General features: G+C 36.9%; 1 protein-coding gene across 1 annotated transcript in view; it reads right to left on the bottom strand.

Annotated features, from left to right (window-relative positions):
• The window catches only part of ITGA8 (integrin subunit alpha 8), a 1,841,490-nt gene that overhangs the window by 563,401 nt on the left and 1,261,406 nt on the right, over positions 1 to 16,683 (bottom strand). Inside the window, exon 19 of the mRNA XM_044067504.1 lies at positions 6,200 to 6,267. Within this exon, the coding sequence (XP_043923439.1) occupies positions 6,200 to 6,267 (68 nt within the window). The remainder of the gene's footprint in view (positions 1 to 6,199; positions 6,268 to 16,683) is intronic.

The raw sequence follows: 16,683 nt of genomic DNA, 5'->3' as shown, positions 1-16,683 counted from the left end.
ACAGAACGTTTCTAAAATTACCTTGTCTAGGTGGCTAACTACTTGTAAAAAAAAACTGTTATGAAAATATGCAATTAATCTTTGTCTCTGTGCCTAGAGCTCACTCAGTCAGGGATACATCTAGCTCTCCAACTTTTTCAAGAAAGAATCTTTGCATGATGTTTGTGCAGCAGCTATGTGGGCTTTACCAAATTCTTTTGCAAGATACTACAGCCTGCATGTGATCTGTATAGGTCTTCCTTCAGTGGCACAATTATTAGATGCATGTTCCCATAAGAATGACCTGCTAATCATTGTGTTAGATACACAAGTTATGTACTTGCTATGCTGCTAGATCTAGACTTGCAGGACAATCCTCATGAAAATACCCACCTTCCATCCCCCTACTTCAGAGCATGGGTAAGAGCATTAATGTAGTTGTTTTTAACATACCCTAGCATAGCAGAGCAGATATCTGGACAGGAAACTATTTGGGAGAGCATTACAGATAAAAACTGCATCTACTAACTGAGGAAAGTTTCAGATGCTAAACTGACTAAAAGCTAATAGCTTTAGTTCTGTGGGTTGAAGAGGATGGACTTCATCCATGTCTACCATTATGGCAAGTACTTACTTTCATTTATATCCCTTGAGGAAGGGGTGAAGATATTTCTGCTATTACAGACAACTATAACATAGTCCAAATGTTCTCTAAAGCTTTCTTGGTTGATGAACAAGCTCATATCTCACTCTCTAGTCTTCCAGAGTGCTGGTGCCCATTGACTGTCTAATACTAACTGTGGAGGAGATAATACACACTTTATTTAAAATAAAGAGCGGCATGAGCTTTCTACTAGAGGGGTTAAATGAATACTTTATTACTAGCATCAGAGAACAGCATTCTGTTCATCGTTTCTTTTTAGCACTCTTAACTCACTACTTGTAAGTTCAAAATATGGAAGATATCCATCACTGTTCCCGTTTTTATAGGCCATGACCAAAACTTCCCTAACAACTACAAACTGATCAGCTTAACAAGTATTTTTGGAAAATGCATTGAAAGTGCTATTGCAAAAATTATTCCAGTAAGCCATGCATTGTCAATGGACTTAAACAAGCATTGTTTGACATCTAGTTAATTGCATATTACTGACTTAATAAAGCTTGATACTGACAATGGGAAACAGTACTAAAATGGGTTATTGGTTAGAAAAGAGATAGTACTACATGAATTTCAGAAACAACTCTTACATGAAGCCATTTCAACACACAGGAAATACTGTAACTGTGACAGTATTCACAGGCAGAGCACTGGTAAATTGAAGATAAGACACGCTTATCTAAAAAGAGTATGACTGTATTGGTGTGCTCTGCTATAAGGCACCACAGGTATTGTCAGGTGCTCTTTCTGTCAAAGAATGTAATCAGTCACATCCAAATGCATTTATTCCAAATTATGACTGGTCAAGTGATAATATGAAAACAACTCTCACTGAGAAGGAAAGATTTGTTTTTATTTTCAATATTCATATTATTCAAAATATTTACATTTTCACATTAAATATCTTCCCAAATCATGTGGCACAACATGATAAAAATCAATCAAAATACTTTATCAAATCCTGGCTATTACAAAGCCCATACATTCAAAATATATATTTTTAAAATGTTCAATATTCAATTTTTTTAAATATTCAGATTTTCATATTAAATACCTTCTCAAATCATCTGGCACAATGTAAAAAAAATCAGTTACAATACTTCATCAAACCCTGGCTTTTACAAAGCCCTAGCCCCACAGTATACTGGCTGACCTAGTACTGTCTGCTGTTATTTTCTTTACTATCAGAAACACTGACAAAGTATGTGGTAGATTAATATCTGTGCATTAGCCTTCATAAGCTCACCTTTCTTTAAATGCAGCTCCCCTGATTATTTCTCTTGAGAATACAAAACTCTGTCTGTGGGCCCTGCTCCATTCCACGCTTCATCCACTATGCTCCACTACCCTACCACCAATTCCAACCCACCCCCATTATACCTACATTTATATGTCCCAATCCACACCCACTTCTCACAATTAACCTTTAACAACCACTAGCAGCACCTCATCCATCCTCCATCGCTATTAAGACCTCTAACATAATACTCTTGCAACCTTTAATAGTACACCCTAACTACCCTAAACATACACTACACAATGACCTAGTAATCCTACAACACAACAAACACTACTCCCACTGTTATGAGGTATGTGACATATCTTACATTCTTTTCAAGAGGAAAACTTTCTTTTATAATCATCATAATACTACTGACCCTTATCATACATATCTCAGTCTTACAATCCCACTTACATCCACCCAGTTTCTCTCCCACAAATGCACAACCACAACAGTCCTCTAACACACCACATTTCTCAAGCATATCTCCCAAACTATATCCACACTTACTACTAAGCATGCACACCTTTAAACACTTAAAGCTCAGTAAATCATCATTCTCCACCTACCTACATATATATAAAACAACCTTAGCTATGTCTAAACATATCAGCATACTATAACTGAGCTGGTTCAAAGAGGGGGCATCCACCCCAGCCCTGGCTTAAGCAACAATTTACAGTCAGAACCAATCACACCCCTTCAGAATGACATAATTCCTCTCCCAAACCACAACTCAGTTCACAACCAATTTCTCCTTAAGATAACTTTTCAAAGCATACACAGTAAGCCCCATGATTTCTGCACAACCTTCTCACACTACAGGCTTTTGCTTCTCACACTACAACCTCAACATAATTTTACCTACTGAAAACTGCCTAAAGCCAGAAATAACTAGTGATGAAATACTTCCCCTGGATATAACATAATTAGGTTAAACAGACTAATCGAAAGAGGAGGTAGAGTCGTAATAATTTTTAAAAACTCCCTAGAAGTATTCCAACATCCTCAAACTACCCCAAAATTTCAAAACACTGAATCAGTCTACCTGGTAGCACTGTGCATTTCCCTGGACATGATCTAGTGACAGTTGAAGAAGTTCATCAGTGGCTGTATCACAATACAAAAAAGGAGACCATAATCTTAGGTGATGTAAACACTGACTGACCTAAACTTATTCAGATTCTCAAAACTATTAAACATCACTACCAGGACCATAAAACATCTAGCAAAGGAGCCACAATAGATCAGAGTCTTTCAAATATGCCCACAAAATATATGCCATGAGAACCTTACCAGATAGTATTTGTTACCATCTACCCACCTACAGACAGTGGCTAAACATTCAGAAGTAAGGAACATACAAACAAGTCTGTAATCTGCAGAATGTCAACCCTGAATGTTTTATAACAAGTCTAAAGCAATATAACTGGAACAGCTTACACACATTACTAGTAAATGAAGCAGTTATTCATTTTAATCATATCTTCCTAACCATCTTAAATAAGCAGGCCCCACTCAGAAACAAATGAGTCAACTCCATTTTAGCACTCTGGCTGACAGACTACTAAGCAACTACTATTAAATAGAGACTGGGCCTTGGAAACATATACAAAAAAATCAATTAACGCTAGAGGATTATAGATATCTTGGAAATCTCACAAAAACAAATAATTAGTGACAAGAGAGAATATTTTACAAGCCTACAAAATACCCAACAAAATAACCCCAAAACTGTTTTGACAGTCCTTAAAGTCACTGCTCAACCCTGGGCAACCCGCTACCCCCCAATCTACCACAACCTCTAAATACCCAAGTAATACAGCAACTCAGTTCAACACCCACTTTGTCAATTCTTATTACTAACCAAACAAAACTCCACCTGACCCTTCACTACTCCACATCCCTCAAACAACAACAAAGTACTCTTTACAATTGACAGGGTACCCACGTCAATTATAATAAAATACCAACTACAAATGAAACCAACCACCTTGGCAGCCAACAAATTACCATCAGAATACCTGAAAATAGCAACAGATGCTATATCATTCCCAGTCTCCATACTTATCAGTGGATCCACAAAAGAAATCCAAGCCCCCAACATCTGACAAATATCATACATCATACCCCTTGTTAAAGGTAGAAATTCTATCGACCTAACCGACTACAGTCTAACAGCAATCCTCCCAATGTTATCTAAGATATTAGAAAAATACATTCACACCCACTTGCTCAAATACCATAATCTACTCTTCTTGACTCAACATGACTTTTTGGCCTATCATAGCACCCCTACGCCTTTTTAAATTTTAAAACACAGTTAATCAACTTCAAAACAATGATAACCTATTTTTAACAGTCTCCATAGACCTATCTAAAGCATTTGATACTGTCTCACACCAGAAACTCCTTGAGAAACTAGCCTCTCTTGGCCTGAATATATTATCACTAACCTGGTTCCACAGCTACTTATCTAATAGGAAACAAGCCATGAAATAGCAACAATACTGTTATGTTTTCCTTACAGTCAAAGTCGCTGAATCACAAGAATCAATTGTAGGACCCCTACTTTTCAATGTCTTTATTAATAATGTACACACCGCCTCTAAACAAGCTACCCTGATACAATATGCAGATGATGCCACTCTCATCTGCTCAGCCCGAACACCATCCACCCTACATTAAGACACCCAACAGGCCCTTCTAGCCATAGAATCCTGACTAGATAGCTCAAACCTTTGATGCTTTTCATCCCTAAAATCTACTCAAACCCAAACCAATCTTTTCATATCCTATCAGCCAACAATGAGAATATGTCACACAGGCAAAACTCCTTGGATTAATGCATGTTGATACTCTCAGATACAACCAACACCTACCCCTTGCCATCGGAAAAAACAAACTGAAAACTAGGAGCCATCTACAGGGCTAGGAAATTCCTCACTAATAACACCAGAAAAAAAAATTAGCACAAACATACTTACTTACATTCCTAGTCTATGCCTTACCCATATTTACAAATCTTAACTTAACCAACAAAAATAAACTAGAAATAGCCTATAACAAACTTACAAAATTTGCAACAAAAAACAAAACAAAAAAAAACATCATTCCATAGCAGTGAAAAGCTTAACAGGCTAGAACTTAAAAACCACCTCAACTACCATCAACTTATCAACTTATTACAGTCCATAAACTCTCCAGAAAAATAACCAGCTTTAAAAGGAATACTATAACCCTATATCAGTAATAAAGCCTTATGATCCAACGACAAAGCTTTTCTATCCATCAGAAAATAAAATAGCACAGAAGACTCACTATAGTCTAGCCTGGTAGCAAAAATCTGGATCTAATCCCCCCCCCCCTATATGGCAGGTAGATACATTATATGGTTTCAAAACATCACTAAAGAAACACCTGCTAGATAACTGGTTGTGTTCATACACTATCCCGGGATACCTCTCCCCCATACTCAATCTAAACTCCACCATTAAAGTTACACTACCTTTACTTAAACTTTTTTCTACCCTAATCTTATTCATGTAACTTTATATCTATTTCACTAAGAAATGTCACTGTATAGTCTCCCACAATTGTCACTTACATTATTTTTCTACAGACTGCTACTCCACCCTCCACCTACCTTCTTTACTGCAAAACTTCCATTAAAGAATAAATACAAGTTATGGTGAATTCATATTCTGGCCTAAAATGCCAACTTCTATGAAATCTCAGTTTCTGGCTATACTCATGTTAGCTTTTCATTTTTTTCCAGGAAAATAAAATATTAATTTATTTGACAATGAGTAAAGTGTTTGGTAAAAAACGTTAACAAGTGAATGAATGAATTTGAAGTGTTACAATAAGTATTTACAACTTAAATCTTCACTGTTATATGTGTTCCTCTACTGTTGTAGTTCATTTTTCTGAACGTTAGCTAGGATTACGATGTTTGGTATCAGTTCTTACCCAATTAAACTCACTACTCACTTAGCAATGAGAACAGTAATTGTATGACATCATCTATCACAACAAATCATATTTTTAAATACAGTGGTTAAATTACTAGTGTAGTTTCTTTTTTTATAACACTGTGATATTCAATGATAAAATGATTGGTATTTGGAAATATATCTGAAATATTAAAGGAGATGTCACAAGAATTCTCTTGACATATTTATCCTACAGACAGATACAAAGTGTACACATCTGAGAACATTTTTATGTATCTTTGAGAGTCTGTCATAGCATATAGGATACATTTTTTTACTTACACAGTTGCTGAAAGTTTTAAATCTGGGATGCAGATGTTGTCTGTTCCACAGTCCACTTGGATATAGGTCTGCATTATCAAAAAAAAAACAAAACAGCATTAGTACTACTCTGGCTTAATGAGATTATATATCTTAGCAAGTGAACATATATTAAATGATTATTTTAAAAGATTTAAGAAAAAAGAAAATATGCGCATTTTATAATTCTAATATTGTAATTAACACAGTTCAGACACTGTTTACATATACAAGAAAATCTTAACAGGATATATTCATTCCTTGTGTCTGCTAAAGTTTGGCAGTTTTAAAGGCCTTTAAATTGAGGCATTGTTTGCAGCTGCAGCTGACAGCAATCCAGAGACCAAAATGACTAAATCTGTTCGACATAAATAGAACAGGGTTACCATTTTTAGAAACAGCAGTGTTACTGTGAAACAACAAGGACGTAAGATTTTTGGCAGATCTTTTCCCAAAGTGACATCACCTAATTCAGCAATTTGTTTCAGTTTAATAGTAATCTACAACAGACAGCTGAGATTATCAAAACACATGGAATAACCCCAACACCTTGTTTGCAAGAATTTTTCTCAGGCACATAAACCACATTAATTATAATGCAAATTCTTCTCCTTTTTGAACTGTTTTTCTCCAGTAATACTAGTCTGATGTGTCTGAGTTGACCTGCCTTTCAAGTGCAATGGCAGTTTTTGTCTTCTACCCCACATATAAACTACATAATGTGATAACAATCTCAAAATACTTTATTCTTACTGCATCAAAATTCTAGATACACCACATTCATAAGTTATATTCTTAACATTTACAGCTGTTTTTTTTCCTATTAATATATCCTGCCTTTGACTTGTTAAATAATGCAGATAATGCAAAAATAATTTAAGGTAATACAAAAATCCGAGTGGTTGCCATATACTCATGTGAGAGAGCAACAGTTTTGATCCCACAATAATTAAGGCTATTTGTATGTAATAGTTTTAAATTACTCAAATACTGACTTTTCCCTTTACACGTTAAACAGAAAAGGAACACAAACAACAAAAATGGACTACTAGTAAAATAGATGAACAACATATTTCAGTAAACAATAATGCTTCTAAAGTCCTCCTAGGCATAGTTTCAAAAAATGACATCCCCACTGAGTGTAGACATCGGGTCTATATCATATGTTCGACGTTTGAAAACATAGAACGTTAATTTATTGAAATTAAATGTTTGAAGTTTCAAACATCGAACATATGAAAAAAAAAAAAGAAAGAGAACTTACCTGACTGGTGTAAGCAGGGGGCCAAGCCCCCCTGCACCCCCCAGACCCCCCGCTCTTTAACTATACCAACTCCGAGACCACACTATAATGCGGTAAAAGTTTAGTTTGGGTATGTTTTTTTTTTTTAGTACATATGTTCGAAGTTTTTTAGCTTTGAACATTTGAATTCGATTTTATGATGTTCGAAGTTATAAAACTTTGAACATATAATATAGACCCTAGACATCTGAGTTCTGCAAAAGTTTTGTGTTGAGAAGCAATGTTGTACGAGTTGTGCATTGTGGCATATTTCATTTGCATGTTTATTTTTAACTGCAAAACTACATTACTCCATGGCATGGTGACCACTGCTTCAGTGTGGGGTTTAGTTCATGTATTCTGTGTCTGTTGCTAATGCCTGACTTGTGCATTTTATGCTCTCTTTTTCCTGTGCTTCTCCTTTCCCTTCCAGTCTTAACAGCATCTTCTATCATGATTTTCTTTTTTATATACTGGCAATAGGTCGTAACCAAAGATAATAATGAAAAACAGTCTTTCCAGGCCATGTAGAATAATTGCAAGATTGCTAAAAGGGTCAGTCCTTTAAGAATTTCCTTTTGTTTAGACTTTTATCATAATATAGCCAGCATTCAGCCCAACCTTATTACATAGCATCATGCTGATAAAATGATGATTTGTCACCAGCCTGGCAGTCCCACAGTTACACAAAAGCATGCATAATTAACTTATAAAAAACAAATCTATACTGTTTGGTACCCACATGATAGTGGGTAAAGTTTCCAATGATTAGGAAATAACTTACCCAAATGGTACCCCAGTGGAAAGGTGTATAATTTCAAATATCCAAGAATATATTTAATCCCCATGCTGACTTTTAATCTGGATGTAAATATGTTCATACGTTCATAGGATGATACTAGGCTATTAGCCTGAAGGCCCATATAAGCCTAGCCAAAGATTTCCCACAAAGTCAGCATCTGTTTTCCATGTCCAGCAGGGGCACAGGTGGGATCCCAGGGGTATTTTCTGTTTCCCATCCAGTCATCCAAGTTCCTCTTAAAGAGGGCTAGTGAGGCACTCTGCTTGAGATGGACAGGATGTCTATTCCACAGATGGGAGAATCAGTGTGGGACACAAATCTGTCCTGCCAACAAGTTCTATTAATGTCACAGACCAGGTTGAGACCTCATGTGCAGGTTGCACGATTGGAGTTTGACTTACGGATATGCAGCAACTCCATCAAAGCTGAGTCAGAGACAGCCTTGTATGCCAGACACAGGTCACCTCTGAGTAGAGGGACAGGACTTTTAGCCTACCTGTATAGGATAAGTGTTTCAGACCCTGGATTTTCCTGGTCAGGAACCTCTGTGGTCTCTCCAACTGCTGCTTCTGCTTGGTAAAGTACATGCCGAAGGGGGCAGTGTATTCGATAATGGGTCTGATACGGGTGGAGTACAGGGATGTTATGACCTCCATGTTCCTGGATGAAATACCATTACTTATGAGGTGGGCCATGTAGAAAGCCTTCCGTACAACAGAGGCAACATAGTGGATTTGTGATGACTCCGTGAATACATTTTCTCCAAGTGCTGATTATTCAAAGTGGTTACCATGAAAACTACTTTCACAGGACTAAAAATAAATGGTTTATTGCAGGGGGGATCCTCATCTCTAAATTATACATACTAACTCCAGGCTTACATAAAAGTAGGGAGAATGTCAAAGGCAAAGTTCATTGCAAGTGGTTTTCAGAGTAATTGTTTAGTACTGCTGGTACTCAGCAGAAGCATACCTAGGTACTTGTCACCCTCTGCAGTTATCTGATCTAGTGCCCCACCTCAACTTTAATCTGAGGATAAAAAAGCAATTTTGAGGATAAAAAAATAAATAAATAAAACAACAACAACAACAACAAAAAGTACTATAAAAAAAGAAACTCATCTGCTCTGAAACAATATCAAATTATTTGCTACAAATGTAACAAGTGGCTTGCTTAAGTTAAAATACCACACATACAAGACTTCCACTATTCAGCTATGGCCACAAATGCAGTAGTGGCATTTCTTTTAGAATGTCAGTACTGTAGTACTGTACTTCCATACCACGGGAAGCTGCTGATCAGGCCTTCTAACACCTTGCTCCATGGGGCCACCATCCCCTTTGCACACCCTAGTTATGTCGCTGGTACTCACTATAATTTCCTTGAAGAGAGAGAGAGAGACATCACATTCTCATGTAAATGAACTAAGAAGCAAGGTCAACAATCAGGTAGTTACAGCACAAAAAAGTTTTCCTATCAATCTGTCCAGTAATATTTACAAACACTGTTCAACCTTAGTAAGTACACTAAGTGCCACTAAACATCAATGTAACACAAACTCTAGTAATCAAGACAGAAATAACCATACGTCATATCTGAGAACAAAAAGAAGAAATGTCCTTCACACTGCCTTTCACTCCCTGGGCAAAACTGCAAGCCCAGCTTGGATTAAACAAAGTAAAGTGTGAAGAGTGTTAAATATGCCAACACTCCACTTACCCTCATTACTAATGGCTGTTTCCCTGGGGATTGTATTAAACTATTAACCTTTCTGGCTATTTAACTGTAAATAAATGTTTGTATCCCCAAAATGGTCTGCTATTTTCTCATGAACTTCTCAAAAAGAGTTACTAGTAGAATTTTTCATTAAACACCCCTAGATTGAGTTGAGCTCTTTGGCTCAAAGGCAAATTAGCAGTTAAACCATAAATTTAATAAATAAAATGAATGTCAGTTTTGTGCCACAATACATAAACACAATGAAAATGTCACTTTTATACAGAAATCCATATTCTTTTTAGGGGAAAAATGAGAATAATACTATGAATTTTTGTTGTTCGTAGCTTTCAATAATCTAGAAAATTGATAGCTGCAGTTTTGTTTTAAACTAACTGCTTCACAGTTGTTGAAGGCTATCAATTTTTAACAGACATTTTGGCCTGAAGTTAAACCTACCTACATATGTCAATTTATGTGTACCAAATCAAGATATTCTTTTACACTTTTCAGAGCAAAGCACCCAGATTGTTAACCTTATACAGTGCACATTACAATCTGATAGTCACTGGGAAATAAGTCAGCATACTGAAACATCTGCACCTGTTGGGAAGAAGTAAAATAGGTATGTTTTGCTATATAATTTAGAATAACAAAAACATTTTTTTCTAAGAAAAAAATATTAATTTTTATTTCTGGCTTAAATTTCTGAAACATTTTTTTAAAATGAATTGTCATATGCTTGTCATGAATTAAATGGCAAATGATTAACATCCAAATGCCTTCATAGGACTACTCTTAGTGCCATAGCTATGACACCTTTTAAATTTTTCCATCAAATTTCTCAAAATAATACACTGTGACCCATGCTAGAGAATGAATTTAGCTAGTGATTTCAGGTATAAACACATACACACAACTTTATTGTCGTATTTTGTACTTCACTGTTATGAGTATACATTTGGGGGAAGGGCAATCATAAATTCCCTCTATTCAAGATAATAGCTATCTATCTATCTATCTATCTATCTATCTATCTATCTATCTATCTATCTCTATCTATCTATCTATCTATCTATCTAGAGCTATATGTCAGATTGGCTGCTTGTTGATGGAGTGAATTGCAGTGAAATACTGTCACATTTTTCATTCATCAAAATTTGAAGAGTGTGGATGAATGGTACATTGAATATGTAGGTAAGGTAAGTGTGGGCTTGGCAAACTAATGTTAACATTTTCAGATATTCTGAAGATTTCAATATTAGGGAGTGGATGTGTTGTGTGAGTGTATACAGGTTACAGTTAGAATAAGGGCTAAGAAAGGGGACATATTTAGTATTGTGTGATGTACTGGTGCATGTGTGTATGTTCGAGGGCACTTGTGAAGTGCACCGTCTTACTACCGTAACCTTGCACCTTACCTTAGAAAAATTATTTCTGTAACGATACCTCTATTTTTTCAAATTATGTAAGAGTATGTGGTGAGGTTTTGGTGATCTGATCACAAAAGAAATCTCTTTCCTTTTGCAATATATTTTTTATATTTTTAGTTTGTTGTTCATAGGTTCACAGGTATTTACTAGGCTAACAACCACAAGGGTCTTTTTAAGCTTAGCCATGCATCCCAAATCTCTGACAAGTTCTGATACCCTTGATAAGTGTAAGCATGGGCCTGGGATATGAACCATTTACATGTTACCTGTGTCCATTACAGACACCAGTGCCAAACCAGAGATGAATTTCCAGTTTCCCATCCAATTGTCCAAGTTGCACTTGAATTAGGTTAGGCAGGAACTCTGCTTCACATGCATGGGGAGTCTGTTCCATAGACGAGGTAGTCTCTGGGATACATACATCTCTCCAGCAGGTCCTATTTATATCACAGGCAAGGTTTAAATCTTTAGAATGGTGCTATTTGTTTTGTGGATATACAGGATGTCTATCAGAGTGGGGTCTGACAATGCCTTGTATGCCAAGCATAGATCTCCCCTCAAAGGCCTGTAGGAGACAGAATACAGGGATAGGGCCTTAAGGCAGTCTGCATAGGACATTTTACTTATGCCCTGTATTCTTTTACTGAGGAACCTCTGTGGACATTGCAATAGTTGGATATGCCTGGTTTGGTAGATACCAAAAGAGGCATTGTACTCAATGATAGGTCTGATGAATGCCGAATACAGTAGAACAATGACTTCCTTGGACTTAGATACCATACCTTTGTTTATAAGTTGCACAACACAGAATGATTTCCTCACCACTGTAGACACGTAATGATCAAAGGCTAGATCATTATCTATGTGTGTCACTATGTTCTTGGCTACTGGGTCAACTCGAAGGGGTGTGTTGTCACTATGATAGTTACCAGGAATGGATGACTTCCCAAAGGATACTATTATGCATTTCTTGGCATTTATTTTAGTCCATGGCTCTGACACCAGTTATTTCTCTGTGTCAGCTCCTCCTGGAGAACATTTGTGTCAGTGTGAGATGCAATGACAGCTCCTAACTTGCAACCATCTGCAAATGCCAGAGACCACTTACAATTGGCCTTGATTTCTGAGAAATAAATGCCAAAAAGGAGCGGTCCAATGACTGATCCCTGAGGGACTGCACTTATGACTGGCCTCTTTACAGAGGTGGACTCTCCATTTCTAACTTCCAGGTTCCTGTCTGTGAGCCAGTTGGCTATCCACTGGGTGACATAAGAGTTTGTACCTAACCTCTTAAGTCTGTCAACAATGCCTGAGTGGGGTATTGTGTCAAATGCCTTGGCCAGGTCAAGGTAGGCAGTGTGAATGATTTTGCCCTCATCCATTGCTTTGGTGACCTTCTTAAAGAGGTCCATTAGGTTGAGTAGATATGACCTGCCCTTGACAAAACCAAACTGGATTTGGTCCAGTGTCTGGAGGTTTACTATATCTCTATTGATCATCTCCATGATAATTCTTTCCATGGCTTTACATATAAGACTAATGAGGCTTATGGATCTGTAGTTTCCAGGGTCTGTAGATGGCACACCTTTGTGCAGAGGGATGACTGTTGTCTTTCTTCATTCATGTGGCATAAAGCCTGTTTGGAGGCTACAGTTAAATAGTAATTCCAGAGGTCCTGATAGGTCATGTTTCATGTAATTTAGAAGGCATCCTGGGATACTGTATTGATTTATGGAACACTGGAATTGATAACCTGAGTATTAAGGCTTGAGCAAAGCAATAGATCAACATATATTCATATATGAATATGTGTGTGTGTGTGTGTGTGTGTGTGTGTGTGTGTGTGTGTGTGTGTGTGTGTGTGTGTGTGTGTGTGTGTGTGTGTGTGTGTGTGTGTGTGTGTGTGTGTGTGTGTGTGTGCCTGTGTACTGTCTTTCAAAAGTTGGTGCAAGGGTCCCCATGTGTGTGAGAACAGATCTGTAAACAAATACAATTCAGCAGCAAAAATGAATCCAGCTCTCTAAAGTGTTAAGTGGGTTTAACAACTATTAAACATAACAGCATAGCAATCAGTAGTACAATCCTACTAAACACAAACCAGTTTTACCATTGGTGGCTTCAGTGTGATCTAAAACAACATCAGTGAATATGCCTTATAAAATATAATTGTAATCACATGACCAGTCAGGAAAAGCATCATAATCAATTCATGCACGAGTAAAATACTTAGGTGAAACTTACGCAGTATAAATGGATCTACTTCTGTTCAAAGAAAACACGTTTCTTCGAAGAACAGAAGTATGAACCCATTTCAGCAAAAGTGCACTTAACCGAAAGTGCACTGTCATGAATTACACTCTTGCAAACACCATTTCATCGAACCAGAAATAAAAGAAAACAAAACATTGCACCACTGAATCATGGTGCAGTGGAAATAAGGAAATATATCCTTCTCCCCACTGACGTTCGATCCCAGAGTTAGTATAAGTACGGGAGGTGTGTACAGCAAGCTCCCCTGCACCCGCCATGTGGGGGGCTGCCCCCTCACACCCCCACTACTTATATATATATATATATATATATATATATATATATACTAACTCCAAGATCACACTACAGTGGGGAAAAGGATATATTTCCTTATCTCCACTGTACCGTGATTCGGTTAACTGATTTTCACAAAAGTACACTTTCAGTTAGGTGCACTTTCACTGAAATGGGTTCGTACTTCTGTTCTTCAAAAAAACTTGTTTTTGTTGAACAGAAATATATCCATATAAATATATAATCAATATGAATATGTATGTATATATGGGTCCTTAATAAATCATCAAACCTTCATATGAGCAAACAGAATACTGAGCAGAAAAGCTTGAAAACCGAGAACACTGAAGAATAGGCTGTCTACTATGTGGGACTACAGCACAGAGATGATCAGGGTATTTGTTTCTTTCCCCACTGTGGTGTGATAACAGTGTTGGTATATTTAATTAGCAGAAGGTGCAGAGGTAGGCCACTAAATTCAAAAGATTTTTTTTTTTATTTTCAATATTCAAATTATTTAAATTCTTCAGATTTTCATATCAAATACTTTTCTAAATCAGACATCTCTGTGTCTATCTATATATGTGTGTGTGTGTGTGTGTGTGTGTGTGTGTGTGTGTGTGTCTCTGTGTCTATCTATATGTGTGTGTGTGTGTGTGTGTGTGTGTGTGTGTGAGTGTGTGTGTGTGTGTGTGTGTGTGTGTGTGTGTGTGCATGTGTTCATTCTGTGAAGGGCTTCTGTCCTGGCCAAGATACATTTCTTTTCCTGGTACTTCTTGCAGGGAATGAATGAATGAATGAATGAATGAATGAACGAATAAACTTTTCCTATCCAAAACTGCACTTAAAGATTATATTTAAAGAGAAGGAATGATTCTGTACTGTAGAAGACAGTGTCAAAATGAGAATTCCCAAAACATCATGAACATAAGGAATTCTCCCAGACAGCAGATTATGCAAATGATTAGGGAACTAGGTGTTAAAGCTAGGGGTAAGGGTGTGTGCACGCACGCCTGTGTGTCTGTGTGTATGTGTGCGTTTGGGGTGAGTTGACGGCTGGATTCAAGGTGATGATTTAATTACAGCAAATAGAGAGAGAGAGAGGGAGAGACAGAGTGGGTGGCTTGGTAGAGGATGAAAGAGCTTAGTTTGGAACAGGAAAAGTGAGGCCATATACAGTGTTTTTTTAACTTAAAGTTATGGCAATTCCTTGGGTAGCCTCTAATAATGAGACTGATACCATAAAAAAATCAGTGCTAGAAATCAAAGGCCAGCATATTTGGCAAAGGCTGAGACACATTACTCTGAAAAAGGAGACAGAACAAAAAGCATGCTAATTAGAGAGACCAATGAGGTTATTATAAAACATTTTTGATTGCAGACTGTTCAAGTACAATTAATACTAGTACTACCAAGTATAATATGAAGGGAAGATGCAATGTTGTGGTCAAGAATGTGACATGTAACTGACAGGGGTTTGGGAGTACATATAGAGTGAATACATAGTGTAAGCCTAAATTAACATGCACTTTTTTCTGTAATTAAGAGCAGTATTTCCTCAAAGGATTAGATTCAACTGTTTTAGTATTAATCTTGTTGCAATGAAGCAGGGCTGGTCTCAGAACAGTTTAGTACAATGTTAACAGCATACAGGCTGTCTGAAGTGTTTACATTTGTTTACTTTATAAGTTAGGGAATTGAATTACGAGTCCATCTTCTACTATGACTATTACAACAATAACAAAAGTGAAACAGTGTAAAAGTGTACATGTAGTTTGCCCAGCAGTATACGTGGTCTGCATTATATAGGACACAGCCTGTATATGGTGAGTATTGAAAAAAAAACAGCTCGATAGACTATTTTTGCTGGAATCTGCTACTAAAGGAGGAGGAGATTGTGTTTGTTTATAAGTATTAGTGTTACATTTGTTATATGACATTAAGTGAGTTCAGGTTGTAAAGATGAGAATGTAATTATGAATCTTGATGCAAGTCACATAAGTTCTAATGGAAATGCATTTTAACTAAGTAAATACATTTTAATGCCTTTTCAAATGCTAATAACCTTGTCTGACCTACGATTCTAACAACAGATAATTGCATAGATTTTGAAACCTGACTACATGAGCTCATTTGGAGATACCTATATGCAAAGAGTGGATTATGCGATTGATGATGGGCACATATTTCTGTAATACCTTACAGAGTTGGGCAGCTACTAAGACTGAGCAATTTAAACAAAAAGAATTGCTGACAAGTTAAACTTGAAGGTACATTTGTATTATACTGGACTATACTGTACTTGTATTGTACTGTATGTGGAGCTTTTCTCCCCGAGCCTCTGCTGAAAATGGTTTCTGTAAACCCAGTCAGACCACCCTGGTAAATAAGTGGCAAATAAATAAATAAATAGAAAAGTTGTGTAAAATCTTACCATAACCTTAGATGTCCTTCTCTTCCATGTTGCAGTATTCATTACAGTAGGGATCTGATGTCTGCAGCTGCCGTACATCCGGCCAGTATACCAAAGTCTTCAGTTAAGGGGTATGTGCGATGTAGCATACGAGGGCCATAAACCAATGTCAGGTATAAATGTGACATCTGCACATACCCATGTCAGGAATGACTGATGCAGAAGATAAAGCTGAGATCAATAAGCGTTAGGGTATTTAAATAAAATTGAGCCCCA

The sequence above is a fragment of the Protopterus annectens genome, chromosome 3.part1 (genome assembly GCF_019279795.1).
Source record: "Protopterus annectens isolate FY-2018-M chromosome 3.part1, PAN1.0, whole genome shotgun sequence".
Lineage (NCBI taxonomy): Eukaryota > Metazoa > Chordata > Ceratodontiformes > Protopteridae > Protopterus > Protopterus annectens.
This window is presented reverse-complemented; position numbering and strand designations above follow the sequence as displayed.